Below are 16,688 nucleotides of genomic sequence, written 5' to 3'. Positions count from 1 at the left end.
AACGTAAATAGAACCTATATAGGTGGCGCTGGTTGCTATATTGAATTTTCTCCTTACGTCTCAGGTTATGAACACTGACATCGACGACAACTTGCTTGATACTGTGGTGCACTGTGGTGTCCTATTTCTATGCCAATGCGTCCACCATTTTACGAAAACATTTGATGGTCGTGTCGGCTCGCAACACGAATATTGGCAACGAAACCGAATCTCGATATCTGAATTCACGGTAAACGTATGTTAGTATAATTCTATGCAAAGGTTGAAGCACGTGGCACAAGAAAATTGGAAAGAAGTCAAAGTCTAAGCATAGAATATCTGGCTCGAGGATGTGAAAGCAAATGGTGGCTTTTGAAAACCGAGCCAGGACGCTTGCGTGGTGTAGATTTAGTCGGTGCTGAACCAGAGCCACAGATAGGAGTAGCGATATGTCCAATTGGTGGATTCGATAGCTGCCACACTACTTCGGCTGTTTACTGTGTAATGAGTTTCTGCAGCGAATGGACATCTCGTGTGTTTTTCCCCTGCAGAATGGGATTTGTTGAGTGAAAGCATGACTGCGTGCACTAGATAAAGAGGCCCCAGGACACTGGGATTTTCGTTCGGTGGTAGTTTTTACAGTTTTAGAATGGGTAATCCGAATGGATCGTGTTGGTGGTGCTTGAAGGCCATCAAGTGGATACCCGTTATCTTTATCCTGACAATCGTCTTCTGGTCGTACTACGCTTATGTGGTGCAACTCTGTTATTGTAAGCTATATATTACTACACTACTACACAACTATACCACATACAAAACACATTATTTTGAGTTTACTCGTTCTCAGTGCATCACTCTTCTTCTTACTCTCAATCATTCATTTTCAAGTCTTAGAAGTTTATCCGGAGGATAAATTTTATCCGAAGGTGAAGAAATTGGCCATTAGTCTTCTTTCTCCCTTTTCTCTTTCTACGATTCGGTCACTCATTCGTTCTGCATGTAATTGTTTTACTATATTTACTTATGATTTCCACTGTCAGAATTAATGTAATATCCTAATGCATATTTCAGTGCATGTAATTAATTTTTTTTAAGAACACGTGGACATCTACTGCATTTTAAACAAGTCATTTTATCGAATGTTTACATTTTCTTTCACGCATTGTGTAATACATCCATAATATCGACATGTTGTTTACAAATATGCTGGAATATCTAATTGGCAATGTCTTTCTGTTATAGATACAATAGACAGCTATGTTCAGAAAGGTAAAGGTTTTTTAAAATTAAAGTTGTATGTCTGTTAAAAAGCACATTTTTTCTGTTGACAGCTTTCTACCTGTTTTTCTTTCACATCCTGTTCCTACTGTTTTTATGGTCGTACTGGCAGACTGTATTCACAGAGTTGGTAGGAGTCCCAGATAAGGTAAGAAAATTTAGAAACATTCGTTATTAATAATGTATCGCCTTCCTTTTACTTAAGTGTGTAATCAAAACAAGTCGCTGAACAAAATCGTCATTCTTGTCCATGAAAAAATAATTAATAAATTTGTGAGAGTCAGGTTATTGCATATCTCAATTGTTAACTTGCATTTTCAGTAGTATACGCACCATTTATGTTTAAATACTTATTGCCACCGGGAGTTGAGCAAAGATCTCGATTACTTGCGTCATTTTGAAGTTAACAAAAATTGTGTGTAAAGCGAAGTCACTTAAAAGATTAGCTTGATTAATGGGAATCGTAATTGCAATGGCATGGTACCAAAATATAAAATAAAATGCAATATAATATTTTTTATTTGACTACCTGCGTCTTTTGATTTATCTCGAATACGTCTACGAGTCGCAATTTGGAATATTTTGACTTTTCTGGCAGCTTTCGAATCCACCTATTATTGAAATAAGCCCTGGTCTGATTTACGGTCTGGCTGTGAATTTGTTTATTTTCGAATAGCGCTATTGAAGCTCGAAGAAATCGAGCGCAGGTCTTGGCAAGATTTCGAAACGAGTTCCACGAAACGTCCGCCTGTCGACGTAATTTGCAGCCCAAATGCGCTCTTAAACATTCCTCTTAATTAATGATATTCCACTCTTTTATAGTTTAAAATACCGGCCACGGAAATGGAGAATTTGCTCCATGCCGAGAGCGACGAAGCACAGAGACAGGTACTCGAGAGGTTCGCTCAGGATCTTCCAGTAACAAATCGAACTATCAAAGGAGGTAATTAATATATATCGATACTCGACAGAGATTCGCCTTGCTTTACAGAAACTCTCACTTTGGCACTTTTTCGCCTCACGAGTTTCAAAATTCCTAGTCAGCTTCTTGATGACGCCACACAGACTCGAGACACCCCGTTTAGTACTACCTGATGTAACATTTGCAGCGATACGGTTCTGCGAGAAGTGCGTTCTAATAAAGCCAGACAGAGCGCATCACTGTAGCGTCTGCGGGACCTGCGTTCTCAAAATGGACCACCACTGTCCTTGGGTCAACAATTGCGTGGGTTTCCACAATTACAAGTTCTTCATGTTGTTCCTGGCTTATGCCCTCCTTTACTGCGTCTACATCGCAGCAACCTCCTTGCAATATTTCATACGTTTTTGGAAGGTAAACACTATGGATGATTATGAATTCGCTGACAAATATCAATGTCAGCAGCAGCCAGAGAAGGCGACAATTTTAACGAAGGAACGTTTCTTTCGACAGGGTGAATTGGAGGGAATGGGTAGGTTTCATCTGCTCTTCTTGTTCTTTGTCGCGCTCATGTTCGCGGTTAGCCTCACCTCTCTCTTCCTTTACCATTGTTACCTAATACTGCACAACAGATCAACGCTTGGTGAGTCTCAACAACCTCAGTCGATACTTTTCGTCTCACTTTAATTTTACTCTCGCTTTGCTTCACTTTTACAGAGGCATTCAGGCCACCCATGTTCAGAACGGGAAAGGACAAGGATGGCTTCAGCCTTGGGAAATATAATAATTTTCAAGAAGTCTTTGGCGACGATTCGCGACTTTGGTTCCTTCCAATTTTTACTAGGTAGGAAAAATCACGCTACTTTACTTTCTTTCTCTGCACAATTAATTTAGAATTCACATTTCTCGCGGCCAATCAAACGAATTCTCTAACGACTCTAACCTAAATCTGAGCCAACTGCACAATACCGACTTACACGAAGCGTGGGTACTTTCGCCTTACTTCTGATTCGATCGTAGCGACAAGTACCGAGAAGTTTTAGTTCCCTAAAACACACGTCGAGCATCAATAGGAATTAATAATGAATTAGTTATCGTTATCCGCCATTCCTTCACCTTGCACTTTTATTTTGCATACTATTATCGTGCATTTACTTTATTCTTATCGGCTTGATGTCCTCACATGTCTATTATAATTTTTCTTTCTACATTTCTACTTTTATCATGTGCATTTGTTTATACATTGTCTATACAGGCCTATCCAAGAGTAATCGGATGTGACTATTGTGCTGCAACTGGATAGTCCTGTACATACATCTTGAAACGTCAATCGTATCTTGATGTTTCTGTATCTGTTTTATAGTTAGTCATGGCTAATGGAACGACAATGCGTAAATACGACAGCTCATCAATTATTAGCCGATTAGTCAACCGTTTGAAAGGAAACGAAAAAGAACTAAAAACAAGAACATTTGTCTGTACCTAGAGGAAATTCACGGCTCTCGTTACAATCATTGCACATGGAATCACGGTTTGCCATCTGAACAAGCACACGAACGGTCACAATAGTTTTCACTCGAGACACACTGGCCGGTATTGCTCGTTCAATAAAAGAAAAGGCCACTAAATTAATTGCATTAGCTGCCCTTTTTAATTACGTATTTTGATGGCTAAATGGGGGGTTGGCACGAATGTGTTCTAGTCTTGGGAACGGAGTGATCTTTCCCGTACGCTCTCAACACCAGGGTGGTCCGAACACTTACGACTCCATGGGCAGTACTCAGAACAGGTCAGAGAATTAAAGTACTAGCGCAATTGCGTGATCGGAGCTGGTGAATTCTTTACTACGGAACTCCACTCGGATACCACATGAGTTTATCCCGTGAATTTGACGCTGCCGCAAAGCCGAACTCCTTCGACGAGTTCCGCAGTAAGGATTTTGCGCATTGAACAAGGTTGCATGATGCATGCCGAACCCAAAATCCTTTCCTTCACCTTCTGGCTTTCTTTATTATAGTTTCTTACGAAACGTTTCTCCGATGCACAACGCAAGTTCATTGTGAATGTGCCTCTCTCGTAGAAATCAACCTATGTTTCCTCGAGTTATCTTTCTTTCTTATTCTGCACCTTGTCACTGTACCGTTAGTACATGGCGCCGTAGTTCCTTCCGTTAGTGTCTGCGGCCGTTAAGGCTAACGATCGATGAACCCATCGACGGAGCGAATGATCATCAGGAAAGAGAACCCTCATTGTGCCCGACAGTGCGTTAAGAGGAAAAGCCTTGGATGAACGAAATGTCGACCAGTGGCAACGTTAACGCGAGGAATCCGTCGAGCCACTACGGAGGTAAAAAGCAAGTGAAAAACCTTACTCCTTTCTTCCTCGTACTGTCGCTTTGCTCGTACTCGTAGAAAGAGAGACAAGGCATGAAGAGCACGTAAACGCTATCGAAAGAGAAAGAGAGAGAGAGAGAGAGAGAGAGAGAGAGAGAGAGAGAGGGAGAGAGAGGGAGAAGAAGGATGCGATCAAACGTATCTAGCCTTTTTTTTATATCTCGTATATCTTCATGAGAATGAGTAATGCTTTTCTGTAAATCCTGATAAAGTTGTCCCGTCGCCCTAGAGTAACGCTCGTCTCGAGGCAGAGTGCCGAAGCATGTCTATTTGTTGTCGCAACAAAAAAGAGAGAAGATGGTTGAGGTGCCAGTACACCTGTACATCGATACGTCGATGCGCGTAACGCAACCGTTTGCCTTAGAAAAGGTATTGTGCATCTGGCTCGTAGAGATTTGCCTAGTTGGCCTAACCAGTGTCGGTATGAATATTGATGGTTCTTGATAAAGAAAAAAAGAAAAAAAAACAAAAAACACGAATAGACAACTGAGGGTGGTGTGGGTTGCAGCTTTGGAGACGGTGTCACCTTTCCTGAGAGACTCTGCGACGAAGACACACACACTCTCCTGGGCAGTGCGGCCCAGCGATGGCCCGACGAGACTGAGTTCGATTCCCCAGGACTCTCTGGCTCTCGTTCTTCAGGTATCTCGTAGTCCGACTTTGCCAGCTCTCGTCTCTTCTCATCTCCTTGCATCTACTTTTTCCCCTGTGTCGCGCTGCTCCTGCATCGAGAGCGCACGGGCTGGAAAGAGCTTCCTGCGGCTTCCACTTGTCTCTGCCTACGCGCAGACTGCGCTCTCGGAGAGTGGGAGAACGAGGGGGAGAAGAGAGTTTGAGATTCGTACGTTAGTTAGAGAGAAAGAGAGAAAGAGAGACGTAGTCCTTAGGATTAATCACTTCGTCATTCCTCTTCCCTGTAGCTGCTCTTTTAGTTCCTCCCGATAATTCTTTAAGCTGCTAAGCGGTTCACGTTTCTTGCACTGGCATTCCAGGTGAAAATAGTTTCACTTTACTTACTTTCACAATAGTCTCACAGGTTGTTCGCGCCTTGGATTTCGTTTACGCACTTGGGGTAATGTAAGCGCATACGAGGTGGCCCAGCGCGCTCGTCTTGCAATTCTCAGGTAACCCTGGAGATCTCCATATTTTCAGGAGGTTCCTTCTCGGTTTCGCGTTAAACGGCGTTGATGGCTGACTGAATTAAGTTAGAGGCAGGAAGCTGAAAGATGGCGGTTCTCTTTCCTTTTTTTGTTTTTCCTACACCCTGACATTGTACCACTACGACGCGATGCTTTACTTTAAGAACAGACAATAAAGAAAGAAGAAGAAAAAGCAACAGCAAAGAATCCAAGGCGCTAAGAAAAGACTCGTCGCGACGCAGCCTATACATGTATTTAATGGCGAGCCTTGTCCATTCCGAGACATTCCGCAAATAATTCCTTTCTAGTCTAACTATACTTTTCTACTTAACTGTACATAGTGTATATGTATGTAACGCTTTCATGCCATGTAAATATTACGTTGCATAAAATAAAACGTATTCAAATGATAGAAGGCTCGTTTCGGTGGAGATCGTGTTGCAATGAGATTGGACGAGCTCTCGGGCCGTCTGATTGTAAAAGCGAAAAAACAAAAGAGAACGAAATTGTCAAGGTATCAAAGTGAGAGGTGGAGATGAGAAAGAAAGAATTTAATTGAAGCTACGGGAGCATCGTTGATTCATTGCGCATTCCCAAAAACTAATCCCAGAATCCTCGAGTTATTATACTTATCGCCACTCCTCGCTATGAGAATCTCAAAACTAAAAAAAGGCAGCTCAGAAGAAATTCCTCCTGTCCAACCGTTACCAAGGTGTCACCAGTATATGATTGACGATTCGTCATTGATGTAGGTACAACTTTGACCAAATGAGTTTGGTAGAGGAAGCTACAATTTTGGCGCTTGGAACTGGGTAATACTATTTTGTTATCTATTATTAACCATTCCTTAAGCAAAAAGAATAAACGAGCGAGTCTAATTACTCTACTTCATGATAGTTTTTAATCGAATCTAATCTGAATTAATCGCACGACTTAAGATTAACGTATTTATATATTTTATATTCATAGAACAAGTAAGCTTATCATCCGATCTGTTAGCTTCACTAAACATCTTTTATCCGCACTTTCAATCCTTCTTTCTTCGTAGGAAGTAGATCCAGTAGTCTCTCTATCTAGGGTTGTAGCTTTATCATCCCAACTTACTCTTCTTTATATCATTAATCCCTCTAGTATTGAGGCTGGCATTAAGGCTGCTTACAGGTAAACTCAAGTCAATTAAGTAACATATAGTGGAATGAATTTTTCAGCACCGCTGTCGTAGGTCCTACGGCTGAAGTCAGCGAGCCTCTGGTGAACAACTCTGTGGAGGCCCACGTCTGATTCTGACAGGACTTCGTCTTCGCCAGCCGAGATTATCCCTCTCTCACTCTCTCCAACTGATCGAATTCTTCGAGCGTAAGGCGCCACCCTTCCTAACTGTGCGCAAACTTTCGGCTAGCAGGGATGCAGCAACACGTCGTGCTCTTAAGAATCCTGTCTCTCACTTTATAAGATAATCAAGCATTTTTCACATTTTTTACTTTTTCACGAGTCTGGTTCACTCCCTTTAATTATTTTTCCCGTGATCGTGCTAGAGGACATCTCCAATTGTTGCGAAGACGCGCAAAAGTTGCATCTGCAGCGAGAGGATGCAGGAGACCTACAAAAGAGAATTTATTTAGTTAGCTTAGGAATTGTCTTTTAAGTAGAGTAATACAGAGATGAATAGGTCTTACCTACTTAAAACTTGACTTAAGACTTGCAGCAAGACTATATGCCGACTATACATCCATAGTTAGATATTTAATTAAAGTTGCACCACATTCGACACATCTTACTCATTAGATTGATACGAGACTCCTTCAAGTCCTTCCGGGCTGCAGTGCAGCTTCCAGTCTGCGCACATACTGCACGCACCTTGTGAGGTTCAAAAGGAAAGACGTAAAGATAAGTCCAGGATCTTATTTGGTCTGGAGTTGCAACAGGACAATAATAAGATAAAATAATAGATTAACGTCCGATGGATTGTAAGAACTTTGGAATATGACGAAGCTGAATAAAATCTCATAAGAATCCATTTTTTACATCGTATAAGGTATGTTATTTATTATATCTTATGTACATTCAACATCTTCTTGACAACACCATAGGAAAAATGTTTTAGAGACATTCCAAAATTTGTCGACAGTTTGTCTCATTCTCTCTCGCATTCACGTTCACGCATACTTTCTTTCTTTCCTTCTTTCTCCCTTTGCATGGCTTCGATCGCGCTCCGACGTGTGCTTCCCATTTTGGTTCTTTTCAGAACTTTCTTTCTTCCTTTATTCATTTCTTCCGGCATTTCCAAAAGTCGGCTGCCTACTTTAGGTGCTTTTCTTTCGCTTAGACCTATTAACATTTAACTAATTGCTGATGGAGCTGCTGATTTATCGACTCGAGCACGTCATCGAGTCGTTGCCCTCGCTATACGTTATTCATCACCCTAAGATCGCTCGACTTTTACACAGGGGAAGATTTTCCGAAAATCCTACCCTTTATTTATTATTCTACCGTTTCGAAAGTAGAAGAACGAAAGCGAGGCGACGAAGCTTCTAAAAAAAGTGCGTCCTCGCATATAACAGTAAATAGATAACTTACATATGATAACTAAAAGATTATTAATTTAGTCAGATCTATAAAGAATAAATAAGTTTTTCATTTAATAAATAGTAGTACAGAGGCGTAAATCGTTAAGGAATTAAGTATTAAAAAAAGGTCTGTGGCATCGAACGATCTCGTTCTTCTACGGACTTCCTCCTTTGCTCGTTCCATCCTTAACCCCCCTCCCCCCTCCCCTCGCCCCCGGTTGCACCCCTTCTCAATCATTCATCAAAGTTCATCGATCAGGATAGGCGCACGAATTTCAGACTTTTGATTGTTTTTCTTAATATCCTCCTCTGCTCTTTGACCCTTTCAGCCTTACACTTTTGCTTCTTTTTTCTTTCACGCATCCGTTCGTTTGGGCTACACTTTTCCTGTCAATCTCCTCGTCTCCCTTCTCACACGTGTCCTTTACTTTGTCTTCCCGCTTCGGTTTTGCGCTAACAGACTCAGCAGGCGCACACGAGATACCCAAAATATCTGCCACGGAATGCAATCGAAAATTTTGAAACGTCAACATCCTGCAATCTTCCCCGTTGCTCTCAATTTCCCAGGCATTCCCACAAGCTTACGCACTCATTCGCACGCACTGTCGAGTCTCGGTTTTCTCGGAATGCGGAAACAAAAGGATAATTATATCGCGACGTCACATGGAGACCAAAAGGAAGACTCTTAACTTTGACTCGGTCACTTGTTCAAAACTTTTAATCGCATTCACCAAATTTTCTTTCCTTTACTACATTTTTGTCTATTCACGAACACACGCCTATCCACGCCCATCCACGCACATTCACGCACATCCACGCACATCCACGCACACCTTGTTACTTTCTCGCCTGTTGCCGCTAGACACACATATAGATACAGCTCAAAATTCATAAAACTTTCCTCAACTTCCTGCGCATTCCTTCGCCATTTACGTCGCGAGTATACTTTGCTGGATCGATGATGATGACAGGGAGTGAGTATATCATCTCTGAGGACGAGGGTGACACGAGGAATGAAAGATGAACGTTGACGGCGTTGTCTGGCGAAGGGATCCAGGAGGCTGAGCTTCCTTCTTACTTTGTATTCTTATCGATTTCTTTTTTAATCTTTTAATACGAACATTTAGGAAGATAGCGCTATTGATAATTAATATCTTCTGAAATTTTTTAACATTCTCTATATAAAAATCTGCATTTGCGTGTATTCACTTATTGCTTCTTAATCGTCGCCATTTCCTGTTAGCGTTTTCTTCCTTAGGTTCTTTATAATTCCTTGCTTTCCCTAAGAGGCCCAATCGGCAGGCCCATTTCGGCCTCTTTATCTTTTCACTTTTTCTCCCTCTTTCTCTACCTTTTTAATCTTTTTCTCTCTCTCTCTCTCTCTCTCTCTCTCTCTCTCGCATTCTAACTTTCTCTCTTATATACTCTCTTATACTCTCGCCCGCTCTACCTCCTTTCGTTTCTCGATTTAATACTCTCTCCCTCATCTCAATAATCTATTACTAGCATAAATTGTTGCAATTCGAGAAGAAAGGCTGAAAGCCGGACAAAGGTACATACGTGCTGCTCTTGCACGCATCCCTAGGGCAATTTTTCATTCCTTCTCTACGCGTTAATAGCTGCGACGAGTGTTGCTTCCTCTCTGAGGTCTCTCGGAAATACATATCTGACAATGAGGGAAACAGTCTTTAGATTGGTGCAAATTCATCACCCATTACATCAACTTTCTTTTTCTCCTTTTGTCCTTTCATCTCCGTTAAACAATTTTTCATCTTTCCTCAGGCGCATTCTACAAAAATTCTTCCTATTACAATTAAGGTATATCGGAATGGACGTAGCTTTATCGTGTAATGAATAGAGTCGTTAATGAATTCTGTAGAAAAGTAATTGCTAACGTGTTATTATGTACGCGTACGTATGTGCATGTGTCATTTTATCACACATGTGTTTTTCCTCTTTCCATCTTGTCTCTACCATTCGTCGTTTCCCACGCAACGCGGGATTCGCACGGTCGAACGTGATGCGAGATCCTGTGCCATGTATTTATCCTTTTTTTCTTTGTTGCCCTTTTATTATGTTTTAATATTAATATTTATACCTCAAGCTAACCCTTTGATGCTCAAGTCGACCACGAGACTGCATATTCTTCCAAATCACGTGAGCATTCGTTCATTTTTTTAACATGCCTGCTGATATGTTGGTGTCGCGGAGAAACGCTTTTTTTTTCTTATTCATTTTTGCATCTTTTCATTGAATTACGCCTTCGCCATATTTTTTATTACTAAACTGCTCGTCGTTTTAAGATCCTTTCAATTTCCATCTAGACCTCCCTCTACTCCCTGACCGTAACTCCTTATCGATTCTTCTTGCCGATTGAGTCATCCATTATTTATCTATATATACATATTTATTAATTTATATATGTATATAGACTTGATAGTCACGATCAACATGCGCACGTATATAGCATTTAGCGAAAGCCTTTGGCGCAACCCCAGCCTGTAGCAGCATATTTCGAGACAGTCCAATTCTTTGCCAAATTTCATTTTGCATATTGCGTTGCTTCCCTCAGAGCGGAGCCTCAGCAGGTTCAAAAGCTCGAGCGAAGCATCCAATAATTTCTCGCATTGGCACATGATCCTCTTTAGTTCTCTAAATGTCCCACGTGCCTCCCGTGAGACGGGAATTCACCACTCGACATATACCTATACGCGCCATCCATCCGTTATGTATAAATGCGGTCCTTACATATCTTGTTCTTTTTCATCATTTTACCTTAACCTCCCTCCCTCTCACTCCCTTATCTCCTTACACGCACATACGCTCACGCAGGTATACACGCACACTCATTCCCCTTCGCCTCTTCACCTACTCCGTGTGCTCTCTCTCTCTCTCTCTCTCTCTCTCTCTCTCTCTCTCTCTCTATCCCGTGGCTAGTAAAAGATTGAGATGTATCGTTGAGCAAGTGTATGGCTTCTTCCACCAGGAGCATCAGTATCAGGACGATCGTAGACGTCATTTTGAATATCACAATATTACTAATATTGTTCGTTGCAGTTGTCGTGGTGCCTGTCGGTGAAGGGACGAGGTGAGTCGTCGCGCAACCTATTGACCCCTCGTCGTTAGGCCGTTCAGGGATGCTGCATCTGTCCTCTCGAGTTTCTTCGTCTCCATCGGTCCCTCCCCCGCCCATCTCGCGTTCACTTCCCTCTGGAATGTTTTCTTGCGACGGTTCGGTACTTCCTAGCCTTCCGATATTCCTAGTTTTATATGGCTCTGTCCAGTCCTGGAGGTGGATCCTCATACGAGGAAGCCCTGAGACGTGGCGGACATTTGCGCACGCAGCGCCGTCACGCTGTTCATGATTTTCTTCTGGTGGCCGACCAGAGTGATGCCCAGGGCCGTCAGTTCCTGGACCGTGACGCGCGCTGCTGCTTCAAGGGTCGTGACGCCTGCCCTCTCGAAGCTCTCCGTGTATCTGGACATCTTGATCGAGGCCAGCCACTCGCTGACCGAAGTCAGTTGCGTGAGGTCCACTGCGTCCGGCGCCAATGGATTCGTACCCCTGCGAATTAAATCAAGTTAATTCCAATGTCAATTTTTCTACTGCCGATACGCGTCGCTCTCCCATCCGAGGACTCTATACTTTCCTTCTTTCCTTCGGTATTTTCAATTTTCACATCTTTCAGATCTTTCGCTTTGATACTGTACAAGGACTTTCTCGGGGGTTCGGAGTCGGATTTCATGGTGGTTGGCTCATTCATTTGCAACAGGCACTTGTGACACACGCACACTGCTCCTACAGGATGGACTCTATGTTTGACTGGTTTTACTGGTTTTAATGGTTTTAATGGTTTTAATGGTTTTAATGGTTTTACTCTAAGCCAGCGTAGCCGGCATGTCGAATGTCTTTTGCTTTTCATCTTTTCGCTTTTCGGGATATATCGCGAGTTTTCTGAGTCACTCGTCAAGGATGCATCAATCTACGGATGGGACTGTACATACTAGATGACCTGTGTGGTCACTTTTCAATTTGCGATAATGATACAGTGACAATGGTGATCGTGATAATGGATGATCGTGACGGGCGACTGATAGTATTTGGGTCTGTAGTAAATTTTTTACGTCTACCGTAGATAACGCATACACGAAGCATAGGAGCCCTTCTTTATTTAAATTTACCAGCAAGGATAGTTCAATCTAGTGAAACATTTTAAAAGTGAAAATGGTTCGGGCACGAGTAAAGAAGCTCAATGCCACGTGCATTCTATCGGGATTACGGTTTAACTCTGTTAACCTCAAGTCAACAGTACCGGCTGGTAATGACGGAGGAGATGACGATGAAAATAATGTAGTAGTAATAGTGGTAGTGGTGGTGGTGGTGGTGGTGGTGATAGAGTAGTAGTTAGTCACAGATGGATCGTTTACATATGTACACGCATAGGTAGTGGGGATATAAAAATATATAGGGAGGGTTGGGTGCGTATCAAGCAGGCAGTGCGTAATACCAACTAATTATTAAAGGGGTTGACAAGCATTAGCAAAGATACTGTGTGTCTCCTCTACTTGGGGTAGAATCACAATCCGTTATTTATTTATTTACGCTCGAAACGAGCGAGGCCGCGATCTTCCTGCAAGACTGACAATGAGAATCAGCCACGCGTGCTGTCAATGAGTTCTCATACGAAAAGCAGAGCGACCCCGGCCCCGGCATCGTTTCTTACGTAATGCTTATACAGTTCGGCTATAGCGCCGTGCCTCTTTTTTTACCTTTTTCTCAAATGCACGTTGGACGCTGACGTGGCGGGTGGGGGTGGGGGCGGTGCACCCCTTTCTCTGATTCTGACAATCGTTAGCATTTGTTAGTGCAATGGAGAGGCCGCATCTGCGCGTCATTTCTTTGCAATTTGTGCTCTTCCTAGTTGTTCTTTTTTGTTCTGTTTTCTTATGTCCTGTTATGTTCTGTTGTGTCGTGTGTGTCTGCTAATGCATAGTTAGCAAGAGTGCAAGAATTTTTGCGTTCCCTCCTTCGCGTTCTTCCACTGACTACCCGTAGGACAATTTTTCGATTGCCAATGCTTTTCCGCCAAACGTAACGAATTGATTTCCATTGATTTATCCCACATTAATATTGGCAAAAGATCATTGGCAGTGGGACACTTTCCTACGGGCATGTCTCTACTCTCTATTTCTATTGTCCGTCTCCTTCTCTGACATTCGTTCGCTCTTTCACTGACACTCGCTTTCTTTTTAGAAAAGCGAGGACTGCGCGTGCAGCCTTGGATCTCGAGTCGGTCGTCGGTGATGCTGCGCTCTGTTTGTTCTTTCCTTTTTGTTAGAGACGTAATGGTGTGGAAACTTTTAATATTTTTTAAAGAAAAACAAGCCGTGTGAGCAACTGACTGTATTCAATGGGAAACGAGGAGAACCTAATCCTATGTTAATCGGCGGCAACGAAGCAAGTCGAGAGAACGAGCTGGAAGAAAGATATAACGGTAAGGAGAAGCCAAAGTTCGAAAATCCAAGAATTTCCATTAGTCATAAATCTATTGTCCAATTTAATTTATTTATCTTTTTGGTCCATTATGGTGCGTCCTCGATTACAAGAATCTACTTCCTTTCCCCCTTTCACTTGCTGCTGAGGGCATCGAACAAACTACCGAGTTGCTAATCGCAATTGCTTCAAGTATAAAAATACTATTCTACCGTGTGAATGGGAGACTTTAATCTGTCCCTTATTGGCTATGACTATCGTGTGTTATCGCGTCTCTTCATCTGGTTTTCGCGATACGCGTGTGTATAATACTAAGAAATGTAGATAAATATATGCCTAATAAGACTGACACGAGCTAACGACAAGAAGGATTGCATTAAAGAGAAATCTACTGATTGAGGTTTGTTCGCAATAGTAATTAGCGTGACAGTCGCGCGTTATTCCCTCCCTCAATAAAAGACTAATAACTAATAATAGGCGAATCTTCTTCGACAGTCGCTAAAATTACTTTTCGTTGTGTTTTTCACGTATTCGTGCGCTGACACAGATTATGTTATGATAAAAATTTAATCGACAGCTGCTAATTCTACAATACTCGAACGAGTCGAGGAGCGGCTTTCGCGATCTGTCCACTCCTAAATATTTTTCTATCATTACTTCTAATTAAAAGTTATAGATCCTTAAATTCTGGCAGTGTTAATTGCGATTATATGCGTGCGCTACTCGCAGAGCGTCGACGTGGCTCGCCTAACCAAAGTGAGTAAAGGGCACCCAATTGGGGTAGGTCAGGGGTGGTTGATGTGGCAACGCGTGAGTGGCCGCGTGTGTGTGATAGTGTAAGGTACGGCCGGCTCCTGGTGGCATTACTGGAACGGCTATCGTCGACTGGGCCGCCTGGTGACCGACCGGATGGGCCAGAACTTCGACAAACCGAGTAGTCGCCGTCGAGGCAGCTCCTGCTGGTACCGAGGGACCGGATATCGCACCCGCACCCGCACCCGCCGCTGCGGCCTGTACAGCCTGCGTTGCCGCTGTATGACTCGTCACGTAGTACGGATTGTGTGCTGGTGGCCTCACGCTGTTGTTCATGTTGTTGTTGTTGTTGTTGTTGTTGTTGTTGATGTTGTACGGAATCAATTGCAGGAATTCAGGAGAAGGCAGTAAGGATACAGAAAAGGAGTAGGTAGTAGTTGATGGTAATAATAGTATATAGATGGTGGTAATTGTTGCGATTTCGTTGTGATTGTTATTGATGTTGATGTGGTGGTAGTAGTAGTTGTTGTTGTTTTTGTTGTTGTTGTTGTTGTTGTTGTTGTTGTTGTTGTCGTTGATGATGATGATGATGATGATGATGATGATGAAGTTGAGTTGGTCGCGATGGATAGTAGTTGTAGAGTTGCGCAGAAGTTGCGTAGGAGGTTGCGTTCAAGTTGATTGCGTAGTCGGTAGTAGATCGGATACCAAAGACACCACAAAACCAAAACCACAAAGAATTAGCCCAGAAAATAAAGGGAAAGGCAAACGAAAATGCAGGTTGTGATTATTCAGGTGTGGATATTTTATGTGACCAAGATGAAAATGATGATGATAATGATGACGACGATGACGAGAACGATGATGATGATGATGATGGATATGATGTGTAAATCGCAAGGAGTGTGATGGGTGAGTTATGGTTATGATAGAAAGCGCCCAAAAGCCATCGAAATAATAAAGCCAACTCCGAATGCCAGTCGAGTGTTCGCACGACTACGGTCTAGGACTACGACTAGGCCTCTCCTTCGATTCTCCTTCTTTCTCTCTGCTTTGCACTCGCTCTCTTTCCGCCTCTTGGTGCGAAGTCCATCTCTTTCAGATTGAGATTGTTCGTATGGTCAGCCATTGTGTTGCTATGAAAAGTAGCGTTTGAAAAAAGGTATGGAAAATATCGATATAGATTTACCATCCAGTAATGCCAATCAGGTTTGCCATTTGCAAGAAACATTCGGAAAAATCAATGTACGTGCGTGAATCGTTTTCATTGGGCACAGAGTGCGCGACTCTGATTCTCGTCGCCTAGGCTCTTCGTATTAATTAGCAACCACTGTAACTGTGTGTTCGTGTTCGTGTGTTCGTGTGTGTGTGTGTGTGTGCTTGCACGTGTCGTATCTGAATATTTACACATTTTGCCGAGAGCACAATAATGCATCGTGCGTGCGGATACTCCCCTCTTCTCATCTTGCTCTCTCCTCTCTTTTTCGTCGAATCCTCGCTTTCCATAGATTGATATGGGCGTGAAGGAAGGGAGACACCGCGCACACGTGCTGCTACCTTTATAAAATGAATATCCGATACCAATAACGGTAATAATGGAGCTCATGGGTCCAATGGAAACAGGGGATGATCCGGATGGCTCCAGGGGACTGAGAGGGGGGAGAAGAGGGCGAGAGGGCGAGAGCGAGAGAGCAAAAGAACGAAGGAATAAGCGGCGGCGCGGTGTCCGTAGATACGTAGAATGCCTAAGATGCAGTTCAGAATATGAATTGTACGTATGTAGGTATGACCGCATCGTACTATACGGCGGAGACAGACGGAAACGAAGTAAGAGTAAGGCAGCAAAGCGACGCCTGCCTCGACTGGGCTAACAACTCGTGGCAATCAGAGCGACTCTACAACATTCTTCTTTTCTTCAAATATTCTCGTTTTTTTTTTTTCTATACTTTCTCCCGCCCTCCTTCTCTCCAATTCTGACATGGGCTCTATTTCTCTGCCTCTCGCAGGATCGTGAATCCTCGATAGGACTTTTGTTGCAAGACGCGAGATAATTTCGAGGCGATTTGTAGCGGTTTTCAGGCGGCAGGGTTCGATGATTGTGCTTTATGTTTTGTAGGTAATGAGACTGGTAATGATGGTGATGGTGGTGGTGATTGCGGGGGGGGG

The 16,688-nt window shown here is 42.8% G+C and overlaps 2 protein-coding genes across 30 annotated transcripts in view; one reads left to right on the top strand and one right to left on the bottom strand.

Annotated features, from left to right (window-relative positions):
- Positions 1-64: 64 nt before the first annotated feature.
- On the top strand, positions 65-13,770 carry LOC107274572 (palmitoyltransferase ZDHHC15). Of its 18 annotated transcripts, none has more exons than XM_025091826.1 (10): positions 65-749; positions 1,222-1,248; positions 1,311-1,405; positions 2,080-2,200; positions 2,367-2,590; positions 2,690-2,819; positions 2,894-3,020; positions 3,879-3,965; positions 5,078-5,211; positions 6,917-7,725. In XM_025091826.1, exons 1-10 carry the CDS (start codon positions 629-631, stop codon positions 6,928-6,930), a joined length of 1,080 nt encoding a protein of 359 aa, XP_024947594.1. In that variant the 5' UTR covers positions 65-628; the 3' UTR covers positions 6,931-7,725. The 18 variants fall into 18 exon arrangements, with proteins under 18 accessions (XP_024947594.1, XP_024947599.1, XP_024947592.1 ...); XM_025091831.1 differs by lacking the exon at positions 5,078-5,211 and adding an exon at positions 6,461-6,520 and having other exon boundaries at positions 2,672-2,819; XM_025091824.1 differs by having other exon boundaries at positions 2,672-2,819.
- LOC107274562 (ephrin type-B receptor 1) overlaps positions 7,726-16,688 on the bottom strand; it is a 26,922-nt gene continuing 17,959 nt past the window's right edge. For 8 of the 12 annotated variants that reach the window (XM_015753801.2, XM_015753807.2, XM_015753804.2 and 5 more), the window contains 2 exons: positions 13,046-13,117; positions 7,726-11,840 (listed from right to left, as the gene is read on the bottom strand). In XM_015753801.2, coding sequence (XP_015609287.1) covers positions 11,576-11,840; positions 13,046-13,117 — 337 coding nt within the window. In that variant the 3' untranslated portion in view covers positions 7,726-11,575. Of the gene's footprint in view, positions 11,841-11,925; positions 12,075-13,045; positions 13,118-14,261; positions 14,848-16,688 lie in introns of those variants that run through there. The other 4 variants (XM_015753808.2, XM_015753813.2, XR_003061858.1 and 1 more) reach the window with 3 other exon arrangements.

This window comes from Cephus cinctus, unplaced genomic scaffold (assembly GCF_000341935.2).
Source record: "Cephus cinctus unplaced genomic scaffold, Ccin1 Ccin1_scaffold3361, whole genome shotgun sequence".
Taxonomy (NCBI): domain Eukaryota; kingdom Metazoa; phylum Arthropoda; class Insecta; order Hymenoptera; family Cephidae; genus Cephus; species Cephus cinctus.
The sequence above is the reverse complement of the archived record's forward strand: the minus strand, read 5'-3'. Positions and strand labels throughout refer to the sequence as shown.